Source organism: Plectropomus leopardus, chromosome 15 (genome assembly GCF_026936395.1).
Source record: "Plectropomus leopardus strain MGB_pleo_1.0 chromosome 15, ASM2693639v1, whole genome shotgun sequence".
NCBI classification, from domain to species: domain Eukaryota; kingdom Metazoa; phylum Chordata; class Actinopteri; order Perciformes; family Serranidae; genus Plectropomus; species Plectropomus leopardus.
Window position 1 is genome coordinate 10415588 of NC_142190.1, and position 26622 is coordinate 10442209.

A 26622-nucleotide genomic window follows, 5' to 3' on the forward strand; every position below is an offset into this window, starting at 1 on the left:
CCGTTAATCATGCTGTTAATATACTTTATCATTTACACTCTATCTTCTTTTTTGTGTGTGATGATTGTTATCTGTTTCTGCTGCCGTTGTTAAAATGGGCATATTGAAATGGTATAGAATAAGATTGCTTGTCTCATTACTCTTCTCATGCAGCATTTTAATAATAGAAAACAACTGTTTGGTTCAAAGTTCTGCAGAAAAAATCCTAAATTATTTTCAATGGAGACCAGTAAAAGTGCACATCCTCATGCACACACCCAAATTCCTCTGTGCTCGCTCACACTTAATTGTCCTCCCCTCTCCCACTGCGGTGGGAAAATTTGCAGAGTGCCAAATGAAATTGAAATCAACTTATGTGTTAAGCAATGAGCTGGGGAGAAAGAGAGGCACAGCAAACTGCACTTGACCGCTCTTGACAATAGCGCCTGCTCCCACCAAATGCACATTGATTAATTAATTAGAATCCCTTATTAGCAAATTGACTGTCTCAGCTGATTATCAAATTCGGTTTCTTTATTAGACGCAGCTGCTGAGCTGCCGCTGCACTGATGCTCCATCTCTGCTCTCTATCTGAGCAGGCCACTCGGCTCCAGAACGGCACACATTCAACCGTCTGAAGCAGTCCTCTGTGAGCTAACAGTCAGACTGGACCAAGTGGTGATGATGCCTCTGCCAGCGTCTAAATTTGTGGCCTGGGGATACTGTGTCTTTGCATGTATTTGCAGTGTTAGGCTAAGACGTGGGGTTAAAGGATCGTGCCAGCATGTTGTTAGCTTTGTAACAACAAATTGTGCAATTTTAACAGATTGTTAAAACTTGCTTGAGTTGTGTTATCACAGCAAACATCAAACATGGATTAATATTCATCAACATTTACGATACAGGTATGAATAGAAATCAGTGGTTGCCTAGCAGTGTAGAACAAATCTAACTGATCATTAAAACACAGTGCCCTGTTTTGCAAAATGGTTAGTCAAGATGCAGATTATGGACAATTTGTAATATACAGGCTAAAACATGCTGTTTGATCCTTCACTTTTCACCTTTCCCTAAATATGTCAGCCTTTTGCTGTTGCCATCTCTGACAAAAGTCTTATTTTTGGTATAAATTCTTTGGTGAATTAGTTTTAAAGTGTGTAAAAGCAGTAATGTATGCCGAAGTGACCCTCACATTGAGTGGATTTAGAGGGGTCAGCCTGCTTTATAGTGCGGCTATCCCCCCAAGGCATTTGGTAATGTGAAGGGCTTCTAGTGTCAGTTCTGTTTCTGTGGCTTTTCCACCCTGACGTCAATACAAGCCTGCTAGAAACACTGAATCTTTGTGCTATGGCACGAAAATGATCAAATGTAGAGATTTTGAATATAAGAAAACGACACTATTATGAGCATCTTTAATGGTCATTTGACAATAAAGCAATCTCTTACCTCTAGTACACTAGAGGGTAAAGTAAGAGAATTTAGATATTTGTCCATGGGACATTTGTGCCTTCACCCTTTGACACGGATATCTCAGAAACAGACTAAACTATCTGTATAACTAGAAAGACGTAACAAGTAATTTATTTTTGTATTTTGGGTTAACTAACCCTTTAACTTAGCTTCTAAAAAACCACATCAGTGTTATCTTCTGTGCCAGAGGCTTGTCGAGGGACTTGCTCAGTTTGGTTAAGGACTGAGGAAACATGCTAAAATCAGCATTTTGCAATATAAGAAAATGGTGGGCACACATTTCATTTGTCACTTGTGCATTCATGGCTGGTATGTGTGCGTTTTCACGAGCAGGAGTCATATGATGATTTGAAATGATGATAAAGCAAGCGAGTAAGGAAACAATCGTTTCATTGACCCCTCAGCTAATGATATGTTGACCTTAGACAACATTCTTTGCATCCACACAGTCGTGCGGGCATCACAGTGGGCCTCACAAATGACCCTGTTCACCCTGGCTGGGCCAGGAGGAAGGAACCATGGAACACACACACACATGCAGTGGAAGTGACGGCTGGCCCATAGTGGAGCCGATGGATATCTAGCTCCATGCCTCCAGCGCCAGGGGGAATGAAAAAGCCGACAGTGTGAGAGCGCTGACTGGCCATCGGACCACATGGATGGGCCTGTGTAGGGCCATTGTGGCTTATGGCTTTGTCCAGATGGTTCACATACCTTTAGTCGTGCTCTGGGTGAGGAATGCGCTCCCTCGGGACGGTTCCCGACCCTGGAAACAAGGGCCAACATAAACACCCATCCCCAACCCCCACCATGGCCCTAACCTAAAATCCCTCCAATCTCTGTTAGAGCTGATAATGAGGTTGCGGCAGGAAGAGGGGTTAAAGGAAACTTATAGAAAAGTGTCATAACATCTTAAAATGCAGGTCAGGTACTTGTTGTATTTATCAGGATTTCTTTTATGTCAAAGGTATTTCCATCCCTCTGCAAGCAGGTTTGTGCATGACACATTTTGGGCAGAATTAAGAGTGACAGAAGTGGATTGTCACATGATAGTATTAGGATGCAGTGTTCTGAGGTAGACTGCATGTGTGTGTGTTTGCGTGTGTGTGTTTGTGCGCAACTGAGTGTGGGATTATAGCCTGACTAATTACCTTGTAAAATGCTGTTCTTCCATTTAAAACACAGCAATGCCACAATTCCAATAAACAAGCATTATTCCAAACAAAAAGCGGCAAGAGCACAGCCTGGAACCCTCTGTTCCAGCTGTCTTGTAAACAGCGGTCGTCATGGATGGATGATTTTGTTCCATTTTTATCAGTGAACATTTAAAACGCAAGTATTTATATTTTGCTATCTTTTGCAAGGGGGGAAAAAAGAATTCCACATAAGTCTACTCAGCCGTTCTCGAAGATAAGTGTTTATTCTGACATATTTGTACAGGGAGGAATTAGAGACTGCCTGTTTACAGTACAGCTCTGTGCTCTAATGTGCTTCTTCTCTCGGCACTGATGAGTTTCAGGTTAATAACAAGGGAATAAAATAATATTTTTTAGTTTTCCAAACAAGTGTGTTCTTTCTTTTGATTTGTTTATCAGTGGGAGCCAAAAGACGGCAAATGAGAGACTGAGCAAAATGTATTTTGAGATGAGAAGAAAGGAAACATCTCGCTCTTGGCTGAGATTTCTGCGACCAGAATAGACGCAGAGACAACAACAGCACAGAGTCAGTGACATGTGATGCTCGTGTCCCTGCTGCTGTTAAAAAATCCTTCTTTCTGACTTTGCTTTCTCCAAAAGTTTGAGGACGGCTGGGGTCCCCTGACTGTAGCTTTGTGGCTTTGCAGGGCTGCTCTCGGTCGCTCCCTGCCAAAAAGGATGAAAGCAAGTCGAATTTACAGCCTTGCAAGCAGACGCTGCAAATGTCTGAACTGTTTTGATAATAACTTCTCCCTGATCAATTCTTCTTTGAGAACAGGCGCTGCAATTTTAAGGGATCCTTGTGAAAAATGTTTGTTTTGTTCGTATGTTAGAGCTGAATGTCAGACATTATATTGTTGTTGGAACTCTCTCATTTCATATTTTTGCTGGCAGTCATTATTTTCGAAGCATCAAATAACTGGATTGCAGAGCTGCATTGAAGCAAGCAGAGATGTAAGTAGTTCTGTACTGAAGCAATTGACAAGATTCAGGTCTAAATCAATCTGTAAGATGAAAGAAGATCGGAAAATAGGCTTCAGGTTAAAAATGGCTGCAAGCCAGGCAGACTCCTGTTTTCTATCCTCTTCTCCTCCCCTTCCTTTTCTTCCTCCTCTGCTGGTATCGAGGCCCGCGCTCCCTCGCACATCTGTCGGCATGTATCCGCCGCTCAATCGCTCTCGCTGGGCCACGGCGGGTTCCCTAACAGCTCAGTATGGCTCTTCCATTAATCAAAGACACTTCCAGTGTCCCATTACAGAAACACTGCTACTCGGCCTGTCTGAAGCTGACAGCTCACCAATTCATCTTCTAGGAGAAAAAAAAAGCCATTGTGGCACGCCAGTCGCCTTTACCTGTTCAAACGAAGGGCTGTTAAGAGCGCAGGAAGACCCCTCTGAAATTGTTTTCTCTAGGTCAGGCAAACAACAAAAAAGGTAAATTGCTTGTCTCAGGTAACACACGGGGGAAGTTTGGTGGTGGCAGTGGGTGCGGGGGAAGGAGTGGGCTTGGGTGGAGGAGTGGGTCAGCAACAAAATAAAAGGATGGAGATGTGTTTGTTAAAAAGCTGATTTCAATGAGGTAACAGGGGATGAAATGGACCGAAGCTGTTTACCGAAATGGCTTAAACACTGTCCTGACACCGAAGAAGACCCTCTGCAGAGGCTGGCTGCCACTAAATACATCTCCTTATACCTCCTCTGCTGCCTGAGGACGGCAGGTCAGGGTGTTTAGATTGTTGTGGTGGCGATGCGAAACACACTGAGGGGAAACTCTGACACAATTTCAAGAGGAAAAATATAATAAAATAGATGCTTTAGCCCTTCAGTTTTAAACCATACACAGTTGTAATTCAAATTTGTGGCCAATAGTTGATTTATTGTGGTATTCTGGGATAAAGGTTCAAATTAACCATGTTAGTTGTCAGTGCACACATTTTTTTCTTGTATTTAAAAAAAATAGTAGAAATACAATAAATGAAATAAATCACATCCTGCAAGCCCAAGGAGGACAAATAGTCCAGCTAATGTCAAGGCTTGAAATGGCTATTCCATAGGGAGACAATCAGACATGCAATTATATGAAATGCCACAGATCATTACTGTTTAGCAAGAGCTTAAGAGTTATTGATTAATGCACGTTTAAATGTATACTATGCAGTAGCGTTGGCTGCTGTTTGTAAACACGCTTGCAAGCAAAAGTGAAAGTAAAAGCCAATCCCAGGTTCACTTTTGTTTGGCGGTCTGCCGCACTATATATTTTTTGGCACTGTGTCTTTTGGATGCCACTGCTTACAGTCTCACACTTGGTCACTAGCTTTTTTTTTTTTAAGCCCTGACCTCACCTGAGCGTTGTTGGGGTACATGCCTACAAATGTCGTGAGCACAGAAAGCAAGAGTGAAATAGGAAAATACCAACACATTCTCATCCTAACTCACCAAATATTGGCTTTTGGTTAATGCCGTTCCTGTCAACATATTACACGCTAGGTATCCTTCTGCGTTTGTTGTGGCCGGTCTGGGATGCTGTGTCAATTTATGGCTGTTGAATGCATTGCGTCTTTTCAAAATTGCACTTCTGTTTTCACAATATGTACATTTTTTCATATCTCATTAAAAACATTGTTGTCCCATTAAGCTGCATAGTTATGCAGCCGCGTTTTATGCTGACATCATACAAGTCATCTGAACAGCACAAGCTGAACCAAAATATTTTAACTATAAACTAACAAGAGGCAGGTTGGATATTAAAAGGAATAAACTTACATCAACAGTGGAATTCTTAATTGCAAGGGGACATTTGCGCTAAAAGTAAAGATTGAGTTCACATGACAGAGTTTCAATCGTGAAATTGTTTCCACTTAAATCCCTGTTATTATTTTAAAGTAGTTTGCTGGCTCTCAGACTGTAAATAGTTTACCCTGTGCAGTTTGGAAGGAAATGGCAAAGTGAACTGTGAAAAGCCAGCTGCAGCTCAGGGTGTGTGGCTCAGAACTGGCAACTGGTAAATCCAACATTTTTAGCTTCTTGGAAGAAGCCGAGTGGTGAGTGGCTTATTACCAGACCAAGGTACAATCTGAGGGGAGAGAAAAAAAAAAAAGAAACTCAGCGCTTTGGCCATTTCCTGACAGCTCTGTGTGGTGACGTTCTTATTAAGATCAAATCTTTCTCTATAATGAACACATGGACAGTAAAAGTGAGTGAGGCCGAATGAGAAAGGACAGCTTGTTCCTCCTTCCACCCCCACCCACCCCCACCCACACCCCCTGGTCGATTTGATTGGCATAATGAGGTGAAGGCTAGTTGGCACAAAGCTGCTCCGGGGGGCAAATGGAGACATTATTATTTTGTGTGTGTGTGTGTGTATGTGTGTGTAAGAGGGTGCCTTGGCGATTCTCACCCAGGCCCCACTGGGCTATTAATTACCCTCTCTGTAACATGGCATCTGCTGAGACGGGGTGATAGAGTGAGCACTGCCAACATGGGCATCGCTGCTCGCTCTCTCTGTCTCTTGTCTCGGTAGACCCCAGCTGCAGTCTCGCTCCGTGCTTATTGGATTCTATCTACATGTATGATTGATTCAGCACCTGAACTGTGCTTTTCATGACAAGCAGGCCAAACACACACACACACACACACACACACACACACACAGAAGAGAAAAGCACCCCAGCTGGCAAATATTTAACCAACCATGAGACATACTAAGATGCCCGCTCTGTTCAAGTAGGTTGGGACATTTTCTGAGCAGCTGTTTGATTTGCTGTTCTGGAAGAAAAAAGGATAGTTTTCTTTCTAAAAGATGTGGTTAGTGTGTTTGTGTGTGTGTGTGTGTGTGTGTGTGTGTGTGTGTGTGTAGCTTTTCTTCATGTACCTCTTAAAGCGACAGTTTTGATTTGATGGAGGCAGAGACAAAAAAAAATGAAAAAAATGAACTTTGTATAAAGAAATAGTGGAAGCTGTCCCTTAAAGGTGCAAAATTGTCAGCTTGGTCTCATTCCCAACTTGCTAAATATCGCCGCTTGCACCTTTAGTGGCGGAGTGTTTTGCTGCTCTCAGTTTATAATGCCACCGAACAGCACCTTTTTCAGTAATATGATACACTGCTGGACATTGTCAGTTTTAGACACCACCAGTAACAAGGTAATGTAAGGGGCTAGGCAAGGTAGAGTTCTCAATCTCAACCCAAGCTGTTCCCAAAAAGCCTAACAGTTTGGGCTGGGTTCTGGCCGAAAATGTGCCCACAATTTGATTCTACACCCCTGCCTGTTTTAGTCGGCTCCGACAGACTTTGACAAAGCTATACTGAGCAATAGTAGGCCACCAACTTTTCCAAATGTTGGCCGTTTAAGCAAAGTTTTCATTAAATTGTGACTTTTATGACATAAATGACTTATTTTTAAAGCAATACGACAGACAGCCTACGCTATAGATAAGCACCTTGTGAATCTGTGGTATATTTGCATAATCTTTCATTTGTGCTGTGTCTGACAGGCAGTTTGGTGTTTTTCAAGAGCAATATTGAGGACTCTTATTTTGGTGTTTCCTGGCTCACCCCCATTGCAAATGATGTCCTGTAATCACCTTGGCTGCAGCTACCTCCAAGTACACAAACATCATGTTCTCAGTATGCTTTTTTCTAGGAATTTTAGTCAACTGGAGAGGATTTCAGGCCATCGTGGTCACTGTTTGGGGGAAAAAAATGAGCAGGACTAATTTAGGACAATATTGGATTACATATACCATGATAAGTCTTTATTTTTATTGTCTGCCCTTAGTCTTTAGGGATACACAAAAACACACGCTGGTTGTGCTGTGAAGTACATTCAAAGGTCCTGTTTGTTGTTAGCTCGCCATTCCTCCTCCCTGTCTGCCCCCCCCTCCATACACAGACACACAACCCCCACGCACACACACATAAGCGTCTGGTGAGTCACAGCATTAGCAGTCATATCGATTTCTTCCTTTATGCTTTCTCTAACCAGTAAAGAAAAGGTACACCACCTCCTTCTCACCAGCAGTCCAAAAAACCACACCAAAAGCACTGCAGCTGTGGACCAGAAGATATCTATCAAAATTATTACATAATCCAATATCATTACTTCACAAGTGGTGTTAAAACATTGCATTATGTAAAAATGCACTAACTCAATTAGTCGAATTCACCCCACTCTTACTATCTATTTCTTTATAAAGAAACAATTCCAGCTTGATGGAAGACATGAAATGATTTCTTCCTACAGTGCCAACCCGTTCCAAGGTGCATTAGTGTCACATTTGGACAAGTTAGTACATTATCTGTCAGATACTACATTATCAGTTGACTGTAGTGGTGTGTGATGTTTTCCTAGCTGGGGTCAGGGAAAGTCTGCTCTCGAGTGAAGGGAGCGACCCCGGCCTGACACCCAGACGCTACTATTTCAGTGTTCTAGCCCTCTGGCCAAAAAGCTGTCAGCACATATTTTATCCTTTCGCTCACACAGTATATTTTCCCTCTCTGCTTCGTTTCTTGTCGGAGCTCTAGTCCCATGGTCCCCCGCTCCCTCTGTATACATAGGCGTGACACCAAAGGTGATGATCGGTCCTCATGATGTTTTAAAATCATTTAAGATCCTGATTTTTAAAAGGAATTTATGTGTTAAATCCTACTGTGAAATTGCCTTTTTTCACTCATGTTTCTGTGCAGAATTCTTTGTACTTAAGGAAAACAATATGTATCCGTTTCCTTCACTAAACTCAGCAGGACATAATGCTTCTTTTTTCACCCGCTGGTTCTCTTTTTTTCTTATTCTGCTCATTTATAGTTTAACAGCTTTAGAAAAAAAGGCTGGTTGTCACAGCTTTGTTTTTAAATTGGTCTTAAATTTAGTGCCTGGCAGCATTAAAACCTCTTAAATTTGCTTTTTTGGAATCACACAGTTTACCTGATGCATAAGTAATACTCAATTTTCTTTTCTATTTTCTGCATAACACCAACATCATTAACTGGACTGCCACCAGGCAGTGTGGACCGGCCCATCACAACACAGCACTGGTGGGATTAAAAAAAAAAAAAAACGAGAAGAAAAGCCACCGATCGTTCTGTTATCAGCTATATTTCACACACACTCACACACACACAAACTCTCACATGACCCTCCACTGTGCGGGCAAAGGCACTGATTCAAGCCGACAGAAATTCTTGGCACAGACCGCCCACTCCATTCACTGGCTGCTGTTCAGCTGTCATACTCACTCGCTGAAGTTTTCTCCCTTTAATAGCGTGCTGTGCAGAGATGAAGGTACTAATATAAGATGGGGCAGTCATAGGCAATATGTTTATCCATAGTTAACGACACATTTTAGGTCAGATATGATTAGACTAAAAGATGCCTCCTTGTGACAGCAGCAAAGAAGAGACTTCAGGTATAAATAAGAACAGAGCAAGCTGTGGTTACATAATATACACCAATGATTCCCAAAGTCAGGTTTAGGAACCTCCAGGGAATATCAGGGGGCTGCCAGAAATAGGCACAATTGTCATGCTTCATTATCTTTTTGCTTCCTTTGAGTTGGCTTCATCTGTAGTAAGTCATATTTAATACAGTTCTTTTCCCAAAAGAGTAAGACTTTATTTTATTAAAGGAAAGTTTGGGGTAAAGTGTGGATCCCAGAGTAAGTATTGTATAAACAGTTGACTATGCAGTACTGAGGATAATTTTCATTAGTCTATTTATTAATTAAAATGATTAACAACGGAGATGCCAAAATGTATAAGGTCAAAATCCAACCCAAAATTTAATATACAAGATTTTGGTATGAATGATTAACGTCTTGGACACACTGCCTGCATGAGCAGTGTGCGTGCATCATGCAACTTCTTGTGTTTTATTTCGGTGACCATGTCAAGCAGTTAAAGCAGCCACACTGCCCACATATGCAGCGTCGGCCAGTCACAATGCAGCCACTGCTCAGCTGTGGACCATTTAGAGATTTGGAGTCTCGCCTTTTTTTCTGCATTACAGAGGCAGTTTTAGCAAAAAAATGACAGTAAAAATTTTACTTTGGTAATCATATTATTACACCACATTTCACTACAGTTTCAATATCTTCTGTCTGTTTTCTGTTGTCTGTCACATACATAAAAAACATATTTTTATCTTTTTAACTCAACCTTTTCTGCTTTCATTTCAAAATAAAAGCCCTCTGACAAGGTTTTGGTCAACAGAGTGTTTCAACTGTTAACACAAGACTTTTATTATAAAATATTTACATGACTGTATTGATGCCAATGCAGTGGCTTTCATTGCTTGAGTGGAGTGAACTATTATCAGTTTTAATGGGGGAAATACAGCAGTTATAGCAGCAACAACACAACAGCAATGCCACCTGTGTGAACACCACACAAGTGCCAGCCGCAGTAGTCCAGCAAGGTAGCTGTCACGCACTGCTTATGCAAGCAGTCAGGGCAGGACGTAAGTGATCTATGAGATGATGTCTTTTAGATTAGTTAATCAACTATAGTGGGTTAATCTACCAGTCATCTTGTAACCAGCTGATTTAGTGGACGTTATTGCCATACATTTAAAATGTGAAAACAGTACCTAAATATGAACCAGTAGATGGAACTATTATCTGTTTAAATCTATAAAGGCTTGTTAGTTTCCATGCATGATATTATATGAAGTTATGAATTTGTCTGTTTTGTTGGTTTTTGATATGAGCAGCTCTGCATAGTTTATATATGCACTGTAAATACAGAGTGTTTAAATAAAATTAATTTTTCCTTTTCAAAGTCTTTAAGACCATATTTACATTATTTAGTTGAAACCACTCAGGCTGGGAAAAGAAAAGAAAAACACTCATGCTATAGCACTATGATGTGTACAGGAATATTACAGAGTATCACACAGTCTCACCCCGGCACACACACACACACACTCACTCTTTGAGATGAGAGCGACTTGTTTACTGCAGCCCCGCAGAGCTCCGGCTGGGGCTGTTTGGGATGCCCGTGGGTGCTGTGCAACTCTTGGAAGGCGGACGTGCGGTGAATGACAGTGCAGATGGCCTAGCGCCACCGCTGCCACCTGAACCTCCCCAAGCCCCCCATCCCCCCAAACACACACACACATAAGTTCCCGAGGTCAGACACGTCAAAACAACCTGCCTGTGGCCATCGCAAGTGTCAAAATAACTCCCTGCAATTGCATCTTTTTTCCTATTTAAGCACTTTTACGTCCCTCAGCATGGACACAGTCATTCCAGCTAATCATCTCATCTTTGTTATTTTGCATAAAGAGACAGACAAAACCCAAACACACACTCTCTCTCTCTCTGAGACACACAAACATACTGGCCTGCCGCTATCTTTTTCCCAGAATGCGATCTGTCCAGCGTTATGAGGCGTACAGTAAATCAATCCCAGAGGCATTGCATAATAGTTTGAGAGCTGTGTCCAAATACCAAAATAATCACCTTGTCAACTGGTCTGCTCTGGCTTGCGCTGGCTCCAAAAAATAAAATCACAAGGTCCCTCTCCCATTTCCAGATAAACAAGAGTGTTTACACTGAGCCGCGTTATGAAGTTGGGACACTGCTGTCGACGAAATGTTGACAGTGGGCCAGTATTTCCCGAGATAAGCAACATCTGGTCAGCAGTTGTAGTCATAATTATGGAGCAATTGCATGTCATGTGCACTCACTTCTGCAAATATATAGATTTTTAATCATGTTTGTCCTCAACACTTGATTTGAACACATCCCTGTGTGTCAGCTCTGTGACTATGACACTTTCAGAGAGCCATAGTTTGCTTTATTGACAGAATAAAATAATGCAGGAGAGAAAAAACATAGGTGACAGTATGAGGTAGGGTGAATATTCATGGAGTCTATGCCTGTTTAAAAGCCCTGGGCTACATAAATCTTTACTGTGACCTGTCATAGTGACCTACAGAGAGAAATCAAACCAGCCATAGAGCTGACCTGGATAAAACAAGGGAATTTATAGATTTACTAATCATGTACCTTGCTTTGTCACGGCGCCTGTAAGGTGTGATAAGCTCTTGTTTGCCTTAATTTGGTATTGACAGAATAAAAAGAATACATAAAAAAAATCTAAACAGTTCTGAGCTAATACAAAACTAATACAAAATATAAAATTCAGTCTCACTGTGTCCTTCCTGTGGAAATATTTTTACTCTTGAAGCTGTTTTCACATTAAGCCTTTAGGATTCTCCTATTAACTCCAAAAACAAAGGCAAAACTTCTCATCAAGGTCAAAGTTTGATCCAGTGTCATCTAATCTAATGTGAACTCTTTCTCCATTCAAGCACTCCCCGCTACTATCTGCATTTAACCGCTGTTTTTGTGAGTGCTGTGCCATCACACAGGTTGTTGTTGTCGTCGTTCTTGTTGCGAAATGCGGCTTTTATTGATGTAACAGGTGCTTAGCTCGACTGTGGCAGTCAAAATAACACATCTCCTCCTCTGTTTGGCTTTCAGAATGGAAGCTAAAGTTAGACATCTTTGAGGTTTTTCTGTCACTTGATGGAAGGTGATGCCAATGCATAATGCATGAGGGGAGAGGGAAGACTTCGTCTGGCTGCTTTTTATAGACCACCAAAGCTCTGCTACTGCACACACACACACACACACACACACACACACACTTACCGAGGCGCACACACACGCATGAGCCAAACGTCTCACTCGATGCGATGTAACCTCTCACAGATCAAGAAAGCTGGAGCAGAGGAAAAACAGGAATCTAGCAAACTGGCAACATTGTCGAGAATAAAAAAAAAAATAGAGAGAAACAACAAGACGAAACAGAAATGTTGACGTGCTATTTTCAGATGGCAGGATCTTTTGATGCACAAACCAAAAGAGAGGCAGGGGGAAGAGGGAGCAGCAGGGCTGGTGTTTGTCTCAGAGATGGGCTTTAACAGAAATACTTTATACGTGTGATCTTACACGCTCTCCTTAGTCTTTGTTCCCACCGTTCCAACACTTCAGTGAAAGTGTCTTTAGGTCTAGTTAAAATGAGAAAAAAAGAGTTATCACACAAGGGGGGAACTGGGGATGTCAAATTATTTGCAGGCAAAGCTGAGCTTCTACTTTTGGTTTGCAGACTTTGCAAACACCATTTGCTGCCCTCAAAAGTGTGGAGTTATTTTCTCCTTATCCCTCTAATCCTTATTTAACCAGGCTGGTTGACTAAGAGCACACTGTCATTTATAGTAATGACCTGGGGGAAAAATTGCAGGGAGCTGTGCATATACACACTCACACCTGTGTGCTGCCCAGTATCCCCGCATAGTGCAGGCTGTTCTCATTTAGCTGTTTGACTTATGCTGACGAAAGGTAATACACTATAATTTGTACATAACCCACGTAATTGTGAGCAAGGAGGCTGTGATGATGTGACCACAGGCTGTCGAAAGGAAGTTAGGTAATGTTGGATAAAGAAAGTCAGGTCAAACAAAACAGGACATTTACCCAGGAGACAACTGTTTGTGTCCTTTGTGAAACCAATAGTCAACAATATGTAGGCTTGGACAATATCTGTTTTTTCATTCCTTCCGTACATTTCATGGGGTATATGGTATATGATAGTATTTGTGTAAAAAGAAGTAATTGTTGCATATATTTCATTGGTGACAAGATAACATTATGTTGTGTATGCCACCATGGGCGGACTGTAAGACACTGGACGCCAGGGCACAGATATGCAAAGGGTTCCACCACCTCTCCTACACAGGAGCAAGACACACATACTTTGTGCCGGTTTTGTGTCTGCTTGGGGTTACTGTATATCTCTTTGTAGCAATTTTGTCTCCATGGGGTTGTTCTGTGTCTTTTTGGTCCCTTTGTGGTAATTTTGTCTTATATAGGTCATTTGGTAGCTGTTCGTTGTTATTTTTTTGTCTCTTTGTGGTTATTTTGCCTGTTTTTGGCCCTTTCAGTAATCGATCCATGCTTGTAGTGTAACGTCGCATCACATCATCACATTATGTTAAGCACCTTAAGTGACAACACACCGATGTCACTCTGATTACTAAGTATTGATTTGCTGCATTCTTTTGCAGTTTTTCGGGGGGGTCATCAATAAGAGTGACAGTGCTTTGAAATGTATATTTGTTGTTCAAATACTTAAAGTTTTCTTCTCTTTCAGTTCCTAGCTATGTGATAACAGATTTACTGTGTTTTAACCAACATGTTTGACAAGTTAGGTGGTTGATAACTTTCTTGACACTCTTCCAGCAGCAGCAGTTGTGAACTGTTTTTGTGTTCTTTTCCCAGTTTGTTTCAATCTTGTGATCCAGCTCAGTTCACTCACCTACAGGAAACGCTTTCCTTGAATGATTTATTCTCAAGTCGGCAGCTGAGAAGTTTAAATACAACACCCTGAGTATTTGGGGTTTCTGTGTTTTGCCGAGGGGGTCTTTGATATTTTTCTCCAGTAAAATTTGCTCCTGCCAGTCTGAGGATTTGAACTGCAACCTCTGGGTCATATTCTCTCTCCATTGTCACCTCTTACTGAATAAAAGGAATTTGTCAAAAGGGGGAAAGCACTTCAACACTGAGTAGAACTGTAGGAGAGAGGTTGAAATGGCTTCCTGAGTAACGCCGAGGGTATTAGAGAGTGAATCCTACCTTCTAAGCTTTGGGGGAATCCGGGTATCTAACTGGGATTAGCTTGAAATAGTGTCTTACTGCCCAGGAAGCACAATTAGAAGTTCCTTGGATTATTCCTCTTCTATTACCTGAGAAGTCGGGCTCTTCTAACCGTATGTGTTTAGGTAGCAATCATGCTTGGGTGGTGTTACGTCCGCTGACTTTTAGTTAGTTTCAGAGTAGAGACAATTCTCACTCAATTGTCACGTAACAGGTGGTGATAATTGGTGCAAGGGTAATCGTTACCTTTATGTGGTGACACAAAGCTGTTATTTCTCACGTTATTGTCTTTATATCAAGATTTAATTAAACCTGCCATAAGCGAAACTATGCAGAGACGCAGCGACCTCTGCATTTTAAACCTGTTTGAACAGGAAACGGGTCCAAAAACTGTTTATTTCTCAACATAAAAGTTCATTCTTGACCTTAGGGACACATCCCCATGATACAATACACTTAACTCAAGATTCACTTCCTTTCTATCACGTAGTTATCATTTTTCTCACAGAATGAAAGTAAAACCACAAAACTCTGTGAAAAAGCCAATTTTAAGTTTTATTTGTAGGAGATTCTTCTCATGTCAGATCAGTCAAGGTTTTTTCTCTCCTGGAGCAGGCAAAAAAAAAAAAAAAAATCAGTGCGAAAATCAAGTAAAGTGCTTCACATTCAACTTGTGAGCAAAAAAGAAATAACTGAGAGTCCCAACATTATATCTTGTCTTTCTCGCTTGTGCTCTGTCAGGCTTTTATTAAAAAGGCAGCCGAACTTCTTATCTAATAAATGACGATGACAACATTTATTAGGGGGATTCACTGTGAGAAGAGGGGTGAGCATCCCTCGCATTCACGACGGTCATTAATTAAGGCTTCAGCAGCAAAATAAGTTCTTAAAATCTCCCAGTGATGCCGCCTGACAACGCTTTTCTTCCCTCATATCATTATGTTCACCGCTGTTCTCCGGCGCTGCCACTTCACGAAAGCCTTGTGGCTTTTTTAGCCCTGTCATTTCTGAATAAAACCATAGGGAACATTTATGTAACGGACACTTTTGTCTCACTGACAAAAAGCCATATTTGAATGAAACCAGAAGTTTGTTGTCTTCCTTGTCTGAAAGGTGTTGAGAGGCCTTGAGAACATGCAGTCCCTTTCAGCTTTAAAAGGAATCTTATTATTGCATGGTTATATTAAATCATGCAAACATCACTCAGCATATAGCACTGCATTGTTTAAGCCTGAAAGTAGCTTACTCAGGTCAGATTTACCATTTCAGATCTCATTTATCCTCTTGTTCGAGTAGCAACGGACACGTGTGCAACTGTAAACAAAAGGATTCGTTAGAGACACAAAATTCAGTTTGAAGCACCTTTAAGCTGCACATGATGCCATCAGGAGTTTGTGCAATACCTTAATTAGGACTGTAAGTTAGGGCACTTTTTGTGAGCTAACTGAGACATGACTGATTGTATTTTAATGAAACTTGCGGATATCATTAATCTAACTCCTTTCAGCCAGCTGTCAAAATTGCACTCATTATCAAGATTGCACTGATCAGATTTTGACAAAAGTTGAGAGAACTGATACATCTCCCCACCACCAATGGCTGGCATCACAATTACAGTTGACATATGTGCTCCCTATTGGCTGAGACAGCGACTGTGTCATTCAAGCAAGGAAACATGTTTACTGTTGTTAATTTTTTTAACATGATGAAGCTTTTTTTCCTCCCAAGACGACCTCAGGGCAAATTTGGGGTTGGCAGTGTCTGTGATATTATAAATAACACAGCGAGGATGAAAGGCAGTTGTGCTCTCCCTCCCCATCCTTCTGTCTCTCCTCTTTTCCTCTTGCCCTGCTACTCATCTATGCTCAACACGAGTGCCTCGGCGTTTGCGTGTGTGGCTTGAATTTATATGAACGTCTCCCCGCCGGGGGACAACGGGGGCCAAGTCATTGATATGTGCAGGAGGACTCAGGATAAACAGCCCACGCCGACCGGTGTTACGCCAGCCTGCCTGATACATTTTGATTGAGCAAAGACAGAGGGGTGGGGTGGGGGTGGGAGGGCAATGGAATTGGGGAGGCTTAAAAGCAGGGATAAAATGACAGAAAGGGAGCTTTTTTTTTCACCATCCTCTTCAGACTGCCACAAAATGGACCCATGTTAATGTTAAGAACCACACATGGTGCCTTGCTAGACAAGATATGTGTGTGTGAGCTTTGGAGGACTTTAACAAATAGATGAGGTGCTGTGATTTTTCCCATCATTGTGTGTGTGGTTTCTTTTTTTACCCCCAAAATGGGCTGTTATTTAGATAAATCTTAATATCTTTTATTTTCTTTGTGATGATCTCTTTTGTTTCACTGAACGCCAATTCCACTTTTCCCCTCTCACCCTCTTACTTCTCCCGCCATGTTTGTCCGTGTGACATGGTCAGCCCCCTAATGGACTGGAAATTCACGTTGACAAAAGTCCCTCGCTCCTCCTCCTCCGTCTCCCTCTGTCAGAAAACCAAAATAAGAGGTGGCGGCGGCACACTGCGCCACTTATGGTCACATTAGGATCAGCCACCAAAGTGTCACTGAATCGCCTCGTGCATCATTTTGCCTTTGTTCACCATGACAGGGACTTGTGTGTGCGGCAATGGTCCTTTTCCACCCTGTGCTTTTATTCCCAAATGGATGTACCAATGGCTGCACTCTTACTTTTAGAGTGCATTATCCCACTTATACCACGGCTGATTTTTTTAAACTCATCTTTTTATTGACCTGTGTTTCCAGTGCAATGCTTATTGACCTGCATTTGCTATTAACGTCATGTTACATGCTCTGTTACTGCCTTGCAATTATCCCACGTGATTGTTGCCAGCTCCTGTCTTTGTGCTAGCTTCTCAATGTTGCTACATCTGTATCTTGCATATTTATTGGAATTACATACATTATTAGTTACAGATAATATATGAATAGTCAAGCTTGTAAATAATTAGGTCTGCTGTATTAATGTAGTCATCATTGAGAACGCCAGTATTGACAGCTTTATTAACATAACGTTCAGTCAGAAAGATAGAAAAATACTTGATTTTGTTGATTTAATAATAGCAGTGCATGGTCTAAAAGCTTTAGATGGAAAATCTTAAATTTTGTTTCTGCTAACAGGCTATTAAGTGAATTGTTAAGTGGACTTTGAATTTACAAGATGGGGAAAAAAATGTTAAGGGGATCACATGTGACCTGCATGTCTGTGTTTCCTGTTTTGTGTTCGTTTTTCCTCAGTGATTCCATTTTTGTTTTGAAAAATTAATATAAAAAGATCAAAGTTCACAATGACGGTAGTATTTTATCCCTCTTAACTAATTATAGCTTGAAGTAACCTCATGGACATTCTTTCAACACACCCATATTTTTGACAGGTTTTGAACAGCCCTTTGAAATTCTCTTAGCTGCTCTTTGGCATTTAAAAATAATTGCTGCTCATCAACCTCCATGAAAATTGTACCATCTTCAAGCCACATCAGCATATAGAGTTAAAGGTACGCTGCGTAATGTTGACCATTAGTGGAAAAGCATTCATCATGATTGTTAGACCTAAAAGTTGCATTATTAGAAACACAAAGTTGAAACACAAAGGGCTGTGTTAAATCTACCCATAGTGCATGGTTTAAAGTGCATGGGGCAAGTACATGTAGGGCGTGTCCTGCTTCACCTTTGCCGGAAACGACGCATAATCTGTATGCAAAGTAAGGTGCACGGGGCAAATGGGTTTTATTTAGTCCCTTAATTAATCATAGGTGTTTTGGGCGTAACATAATTTCAACAAATCCATGTCTTCCATTCCCTTAAAAAGCCAGGTGTGCCTGCACCTGGTGCACTGCTATTTACAAGGCCAATACTGCAAATTGCATGCCATTTACTGCTGAGAGTAGTAATAGCAATAAAGTCACTGCAGTATATGAGACATTTAAGAAGCAAAAGTAGAAACTGTAGTTATAAACTTGACAGAGGAAACAGAACTTAACTTTTAGCTTCTGAAATAATCAATTAAGTTTTGCTGCTGTTCCTTGAGCGTAAATTGGTCTCTCTTGTTGGGCATGCACTTGCCAGACCAAAAATGAAGCAGGGATTCATATAGGCTTACTGAGATTTCAGAATTGTTGACGTTTTATTCAGGGAATCGTACAACAAAATGTGATTATTGTGTGTTTCTTTCAGAGAACAAACAAAGGCAGCCCTTTTAAATAGCAGGAAATTGCTACACCGTTGACTTTAGACCAGGTTTTTGTTGGCCAATCGTGCAGTCGCCTTCTGCTCCATTAAAACAGCAACAACAAGCCTGACCACACCTTATTTTAAGACCCTCATGCCCATGTTCACACAGATGGGTGCAAGTATGTACATTTACTACTTACACAACTTGGGTGCTGGCCATGAGTGTGAAAACTGTGTAGGTCTGAAACTAGCAATGAAAATTGCACTGTGCTGCCACTTTGCACTGTGTGACAGACAGAGCCCTGAGGGATTATCATCACCTCATTAAGCTGTTACTGCAAACATTTTGCAAAAAGTTGATTTTTTGCTGCGTTCAAATGAAACTCACAAGCATGGGCAGTGTTATACACCAAGTTGTGAACTTGAAGCTCTCAGAAAATGTTCGAGTTCCTGATTTCCACAACAGAAGTGTTCATTAGGACTGAAAATGACAAAATAGATTTGAACACAGCTTTACATATCTAGCACCGACAGAGGAACATTAGCATTTATTAAGAGTCATGTGCCTGGACATCTGCTGAATGTAAGCCCAATATTCAGCCTCCTTTTACCTCTTTTTAGTCTCCACCAACTCCTGAGAAAAGACACAGAATGCATTTTTGAGAAAACAGAAAAACAAAAATAATAACTTAAAATGCATTTTATACCAAGCCAATAGCTAATATGACATTTAAAGGTTACAAATGAATTTCCTCAACAACTCTTTTCAGCTTCCCCAAATGTTTTAGATGCCCACATGAGATGCTCACCATGCCTCGGCTACTTAAGTCCAAACTCTATTCAGCAATCAGCAGCCCTCCTTTCCCCAATTATCAGTTCTTTTTCTTCTGACCAACAGAACTAATGAACAAACAGTCTCACACACAGACACACCACGCAGCCTTTCTTCACTTTACCACCTCTTATCAATTGCCTCCCTTTATCTGTTAGTGTTTCTTCTCTCCATCTTAACCCCCCATCCCTCTCTCTCCAAAGCTTTTATTTACGAACACCGTTTCAGGTTGTTTTATAGCTCCCTTCACAAACGGAGGATGGAGGAAAAAAATGGAAAAATAAAAGATGAAAGGATAGATGAGGACAGAGAACAACACTCAAGGCTGTTGAGGGATAAATAGATTTTAGGCAAGCAGTGAGATATAAGTGCAAGTCACCATGCACAGCTCTGCTTGGCTTTTCTTCCTTGTCAATTACATTGGTGATATAAAATGGTGATGTGAGTTGAAGAGGACAGTTTGGCAGCAGTTCCACTGTCTGTTAAAGCTCTATCATATGAAATCTGGATTATTCAAAGCTATCAAAGGACTTCATAGGTCTTTGAGTTATTTTATTTTTTTCTGTGTCAATAGATCTCCTTATTTTGACTTCTTAAATGGTGTTAAATTACAAGTTGAGGAGCAGGTGGGAAGCTTGGGTCTTTATTTCTCCGAATGCACTGCTAGTTATGATATATGGCCAGCCAAGTCCAGCGGCAAAATGGGAAAAAAAGTTCTGAATTGCACGAGGCAAGCTGTTACGGCTCAATAACCCAGGCCCGTAATCGGCTCACATTTCAAACACACACACTCGCATTCAGACAGCTCTTGGTTGGGCTGGATTTTTACGAGGAAGCACACCGCACGAGGTGATCAGCATATGTTTTGTTGACATAAATTTTAAATTTATTGCCGTTGTCAAAAGTGACTGTTGGACAAAGTCGATTATTAACTGAGTAAATGGCCTGAGAGAGTTTTATGTGAACTTCCTTAATGGCTGCAGTCAGTCTGTTTCAAATCACCCTCCCTCCCTCCCTCACTGAGCTCCCACCCACCACACACACACACACACACACACACACACACACATACACGCACCTCTCATCATCTATTTCAGAAGCAAAACATGAAAGCAGACAGTTACGATGGGATTTGAGTGTGAGTGTGTGTCGAGAGGTCTATCCGAGCTAAGTCACTGAGCTGGGACAATATATTTTAGTATCCTTTTACATATCATTAAATCTTGTTGAAGCTGTATTACAGTGTATTATTAGCTCTGCTTAAGCACACAAAGCATTTCAAAGTGTACAGAACGTTCCTCAACTGCTGACTATTGCCTAATGTTGCATTTTATTCTACAATATTTTGTAGTTGTTGGTGTGCAGCTTTTGTCTGTCTTCAATTAACTACATAAATGGTGGGAACTCTCTCTGTCATCGGACCAGATGACAGTCTCAAATGGGTTTGAGCAAATTACATTTGATCCTCTAACAAAGCTGGCATCGTGAATATATCCTTACCTTACCTTACTGTTGTCCTTGCTGGGTTCTGTAACCTGGGCCCCACATGGTATGTCCATGTGGGCTGACACTTTGCTGATTATAAATTTTAAGTTTGAATTAAAGTGCCATGAGTATTGAGTTATGTTGAGTTACACCTAAAACTAATCATTACATTAGCCAAACCAGCACGTGCTCATCACTCAGATGTCAAACAGTTAAAAAGATAAAAAGGAAGGTAGATCCATGTGACAAACTTGGTAAAAAGCCAATAAAGTTAAGTTTATGTTCACTGTGGCAGACTGCTTCAGCCCGCTTCCCTACTGTCCACTGACTGGTCTCGTTAGTAAAGGTCAAAGGGTATTGTCCGAGCTGATCGCTTGATACAGACAGAGACCTGGTATTGAAGTGGTAAGAAACTTAACGAAACGATTGAAAAACTCATTGTAAGTTAATGTTATGTCTTTGTGTGTTAATTCATGTTTCATGTTGACAATGTAAAATCACAGAGCGGATTTCAGCAAGTGGTCTGAGGCCTGACGCCCTCTCCTTACTAACGTGCTATTCATTGCCCTGGTTGAGTCAGCAAATCATTAGCATGTAGCTAACCAGCGGATGTTTCGGTTAGCCGCGATGCAAATTTTTGCTATGTTAAACTCCACTGATTTATGCTAAAACTGTTAGTTACCTAAATGCACTGAACCAAGAACCAAAGAACTGTTGTTTATTGTGTTGTGATGTACTTTTTGCACTATTTGAGTTAAAAGCTGCAGCTGGCTGCTGGCGAAGTGAGAGTGAAATTAACCTGATGCCCAGAAACTAATAAACACTGCAGCACCCATGCTTCTTTTTGTCGAGCTTGTCCAATTTAGCAACAGTAACTAAGGGTAGCTGGACTTAAATTCCGTAAGTTGGGTCACTGTACTTTACCTGACTTTCGTGTATTTTACCCTCTTTTACCCTCTTTCAAACAGCTTCACTGCAAAACAATGTAAACATATTTTTCCTTACTTTTTATAGAAAATTGCTCTTTAAACCTGCAAAGACTTAAAAAAAAAAAAAAGGTTCATACCCTATTGAATAAATACAGTTAAAGACCAAAAGAAGGACTGTCATTAGTGTCTCAATAGGACAGGCTTCGTTCTAAACCTTCCCTTTAACAGACTCAATTGCTGGAACTGGTGCTACTACCATTCTGTTGAACATCAAGTAATGTGCTGTTTTAGTGGGTAGTGCTAGCTATTGCAGTTAAATTTAACACACTCTCAGCTGCGGACATACACACAACACTTTGCTCATCAACACGGTGAAAATACATGGCATTGCTTCCACTTCTAGTGGCCTTAATAAGTCCACCCATACCTTATCAGCGCTCTGTCTGGGGGGCACAATGGTCAGATTGAGGAGGGACACAAAAGACCTTTGAAAGGCTTTGTGCTCTGTGTGTGTTTTGTGTGGTTCACCGCTTGTGTGTGTTTTCCCCTTATCGGAGCGAAAGCGTGTGAGTACATCACCTGTGATCCTTTAAAGGAAAAAAATCTGGTTCCATTCCTTTGTCCATTTTGTTGTTTGTGTGCGAATTTCTGTCATTGTCAAAAATGACATTGCACCAATCACAGGACGGCAGCTTGTCCACTGGCAGTTGCCTCAGCAGACCAGAATGCATTGCAGCTGTAAGGCAACTGCTATTGATTTGTACAACTATGTGTTTAAGCAAGAGCAGACTGATCACACTTTGATGATGTGTTGTTATGTCTGCTTTTGATTGAATACAATATTCAAATTCCTTGGCAGGTCATAGAAGGGCATTCTGGGAAAAACAGGAAGTGTATACCTTTCATTAGAGTGCATTACATCATGATATTATTCCTGGACTGAATGTACCATCCCAGATTGATATCTAGCAGTGTAACAGTATCATTTCCTTTCTCACTTGTGCCATTGCCATCTCTCTGTGTCACTTCCTCTCCCTTTTTGGCTTTTCAAGTGCCCTTCTTTTCCTTCTGGGGGCATTTGGCATTTATAGGGCCTTTTAATCACTCACTGCTTGCCAAGGGGCTGTCATTCCGCCTTTAGTTTCCAGGGTCTCTCAACAAATTCGAACCACTACAACGGCTATCATGACTTCTTCAACCCTATTGCTGTTTTTTTTTTTCACATCTCCATTTTTTACCACTCTTCCTGTCAGGTTTCAAGGATGTTTTGTAGCAATTAATAGTCACTGAAGCCACAGTAGACTTCATAGCTTAATAACTCCTGTAGCCACCGCCACAAGACCCGCCATAATCTCTCTCTCTCTGTCTGTCTCGGTCTCATCCCCGCTCCGTCTCTCCCTAGCCCTCTCGAGGCACAAAAGAGAGCTGTAAATCAATTTGCATTCGACATCTGACATCAATCAGTCATGTTTTGGGAGAGTGGCACCACCTCCTCCTCTGTGGCTTTGTTGAGAGACGCTAAGATGGATGGCTGTCATCTCGCCCAAGTTGAGCAGATCTCTTATCAAGGGCATTGTTTCCCCAAGAATGCACTTGGCTGATCACTCTGCGCCACCTGACTCGTCGACGGAGACTCTGAAATCCTTCTGTTTGACGTTGTCTTGTTTTTGCCTGCCAGAAGCAAACACTCATCTGAGAATAGAATCGTGTGCTTTTCCTGTGCAACTTTGGGGTGTATTTTTTTCAGCTTTGCATTAACGTGTTCAACGTCAAATATAGAAACTTGTTTATCAAACCAAATATTTTTCATTTGGTTAAAGAGTTTCTTACCAGTTTTGATTTAACCTGACCGCAGCAGTATTGTCTAAACAGAAACTCTCTTTTTTGGAGCCTCGCTGTGAGAATGAGCAACAGTTTTGGAAGATCAAATGTGCCAAATCTGAAACAGCACCAACTTGACAAACAGTCATTACAATCATGGGTGTGTACCTTTGTGAACCTCACTCAAGGCGAGGTATTTGAAGTTCTCGGGAGGCTTAAGGCGCTGTGGCAGTTGTTTGGCAATTCGTGTCACCTTAATTGCTTTAGAGCACTTTCAGATATCTCTCAAGAATAATATGCTTTGTACTGAGCCGTGGGGTCTTTGAGGATTTCGTAACAGAGAGAGTCGTGGGGCTAGACTTTCCGTTGTCAGATGTTATTTAGTTACCTAACCTTCGAGGCCTTTACCTCGTAATCAAATATTGAACCTTAGTCTTGTCTGACCTTGTGCGCTTAAACTATGTAACAGCCTAATGACTGTCTTTCTGGTTAAAAGACAATTCATTGCTGATTAGATTTTGCTTCAAGCTACACATCACCTTATAGATTAGGGAGCACCAGTCAAAAACCGGCTCATAAATGGTTCATAACGCTAAGTAGCTGTCTTGTGTGTTTGCCTGTATAAATCATTCTATTTCACTTTATAGCTTCTTATCCATCTGCAGCACTTGAGATGTAGGTAGCTGATAATGCCTTTGCTTAAATAGCATCTTGTGATTTACAGCACCATGTCATGGTCTGATGCTCCCCTGCAGAAAAAAAAAAATTGTTGTAGTTGGACGGCTTGTTACACTGATGGTTATTGCTATGTGCTGATGTTATGACTGATGGAGTGTGACATTTTCTCAAATTGCAAAAGGCCGAATCTTTTTTCTGTTGAAATTCAAAGCTGAAAGAGCTGTAAATAAATAAAAAAGCCACTTTGATAGGAACACAAGCATGATGCACGTTAGAGTCCAGACAGTAAAATGTTTGTTTTTTCTCTTTGTCAACAGGAAGATGCACAGTGGAATGAAGACCTACGGCTGTGAGCTGTGTGGAAAGAGCTTCCTGGACAGTCTCCGTCTACGGATGCATTTGCTGTCTCATTCAGGTAAAGAAATCAAACTAACCCAAAAAGCACAACCATGCAATATAATCACTGTTGAGTTAGCAGTGCCTCCTGTTTTCATTGCAGGGTTTACTGCTCATTGTAGGGAATGAATGATGGGATTTCTTTCTCTGGGATTTTAAGACATGATATACCTTTTATGCATTCATTAATGCTGTTCTTTACAATTATATTTTTATATCATATGCAGAGTTTCATTCTGAGTAGAACAGTTAAGTTAAAGGTATACTGTGCACGATTTTTCTAAAAAAAAAAAAAAAAGAGTATTTTGTAAGGAGTTTAAACATCTGTCTGACTGTCAATTAAATACTGTCGCAACCATGCGAGAAGCAGGCCAGATCTTGTGTAGTTAAGATCAAAATGAAGGTTAAGTTTGTAGATGGTTGTGGTCCAAGCAAGGGCACCAGAAGTAGGGGGGTTAGGATGTTTTTTCTGATGTTTTATGATGTATAGACAATATCTATACAGATATAGAGGGCTCACTCTAAGGTAACACAAAACAAATCATCATCATCATGATAGTTATTCATCATCACCTTTACAAATCTGGGGTTGGCTTTCAGGTTTGCTGGCAAGCATGTCTGCAGTAACGGATCATTCCTGCATAGTATACCTTTAAGTATGTGATTCCAAACAAATGAGTTAAAAGCACTGTCATGGTCCTTTACAGGGATAGTGAATCTCTTTTTTAGTAGATTTATGCCCTGAAACAAGGCCTCACTCAAGCCTTTACTCTTGGAGCTGACACATTCAGTTTACAAGCATTAACAGGTTCAATTTGATATACTATGAACTCATGGTTTAGCACACACTGAACACATTTTAACATGCATTTACAACCAATGTCTGCAGCCTGAGAGTAGACTGGGCCTTTCACACAATTTGTCTCACTATAAATGCACTACTTTTAAATATGTGAATGTGGAGCATAACCCAATTTCACTGATTTATGGATCAAAAAACTCTTGAGCTCAGTAAAGTTGTGCAGCTCTGGGGAACTTAACCAAAGAGGTGCCTGCACATCATCATCCTGTCACCCTACACCTCTGTGACATTAGAGGTCTGAAAGGCAGTACAAGTCAGAACACAGGACACATTGATTGGTCCAGTTTGACACTGCTACACCTACCCCCAAACATACAAACACACATGCACACACACACACACACCACAGCAGTCCCTGTTCGCTGAGCCTACTTAGCACAGCACTGTTTTAATGGCATGGACCGTCTTTTATAGGCAGCAAAGAGCTCCTCATTCCTAAAGCCCTAAGTGCAGATGGTTTATTGAGACACTGTAAAAGCCATGGGACCTCTGAGGGAACCCCTTCTGCACACACACACACACACACACACACACGCGCGCGCACACACACGCGCGCACACTCAAAACTCCAAACTCAAATCCATGTGTTGATGTTGGCGCAGAAATTTAGCCCTCTGTTCAGTACCCTGTATGTTTTCCAATGGGACACAGTAAGTGGTCTCAATTGTCTGCTTGGCATTATTGTTGTCATTGCAGTTGGTGGTAGGAAAGCACCCCACCCACCCACTCCCCCAGACAACTACTGTCAGTAGGCAGAGAACGATAATTGCCAGGATCATTTGTTTGTTCGTATCTCACCAAAACTTAAACAATGACTGAGATGGATGCTGACACTCCTGCTATGTTGTGACAAAGATGAATGACAAATTCACGCTGTGCCAGTGAATTGGCTCAGCACACAACCCAGCGTGTCAAAAACAAAAGTTGCTCTGAGGAAATATTCGCTGTTTATTTTAGAATTACACCCCATTTCCACAGTCCCTGCTGCAAATGCTGCTCCCCCTTCACGCTCGCTTGTCAAAGCTGAAAGACGGGAGCTCTGTCAGAGAAACGTATTGATACAGACTGTTTTGCAGAATGAGTCTCGCAGTGCGTGCCCCACCATGTGCTCCACCTGA

At 41.3% G+C, this 26622-nt stretch overlaps 1 protein-coding gene across 2 annotated transcripts in view; it reads left to right on the plus strand.

Annotated features, from left to right (window-relative positions):
- The window catches only part of zbtb16a (zinc finger and BTB domain containing 16a), a 189373-nt gene that overhangs the window by 52684 nt on the left and 110067 nt on the right, over positions 1-26622 (plus strand). For both annotated transcript variants that reach the window (XM_088088753.1, XM_042500051.2), the window contains one exon: positions 24564-24661. In XM_088088753.1, the coding sequence (XP_087944879.1) occupies positions 24564-24661 (98 nt within the window). The remainder of the gene's footprint in view (positions 1-24563; positions 24662-26622) is intronic.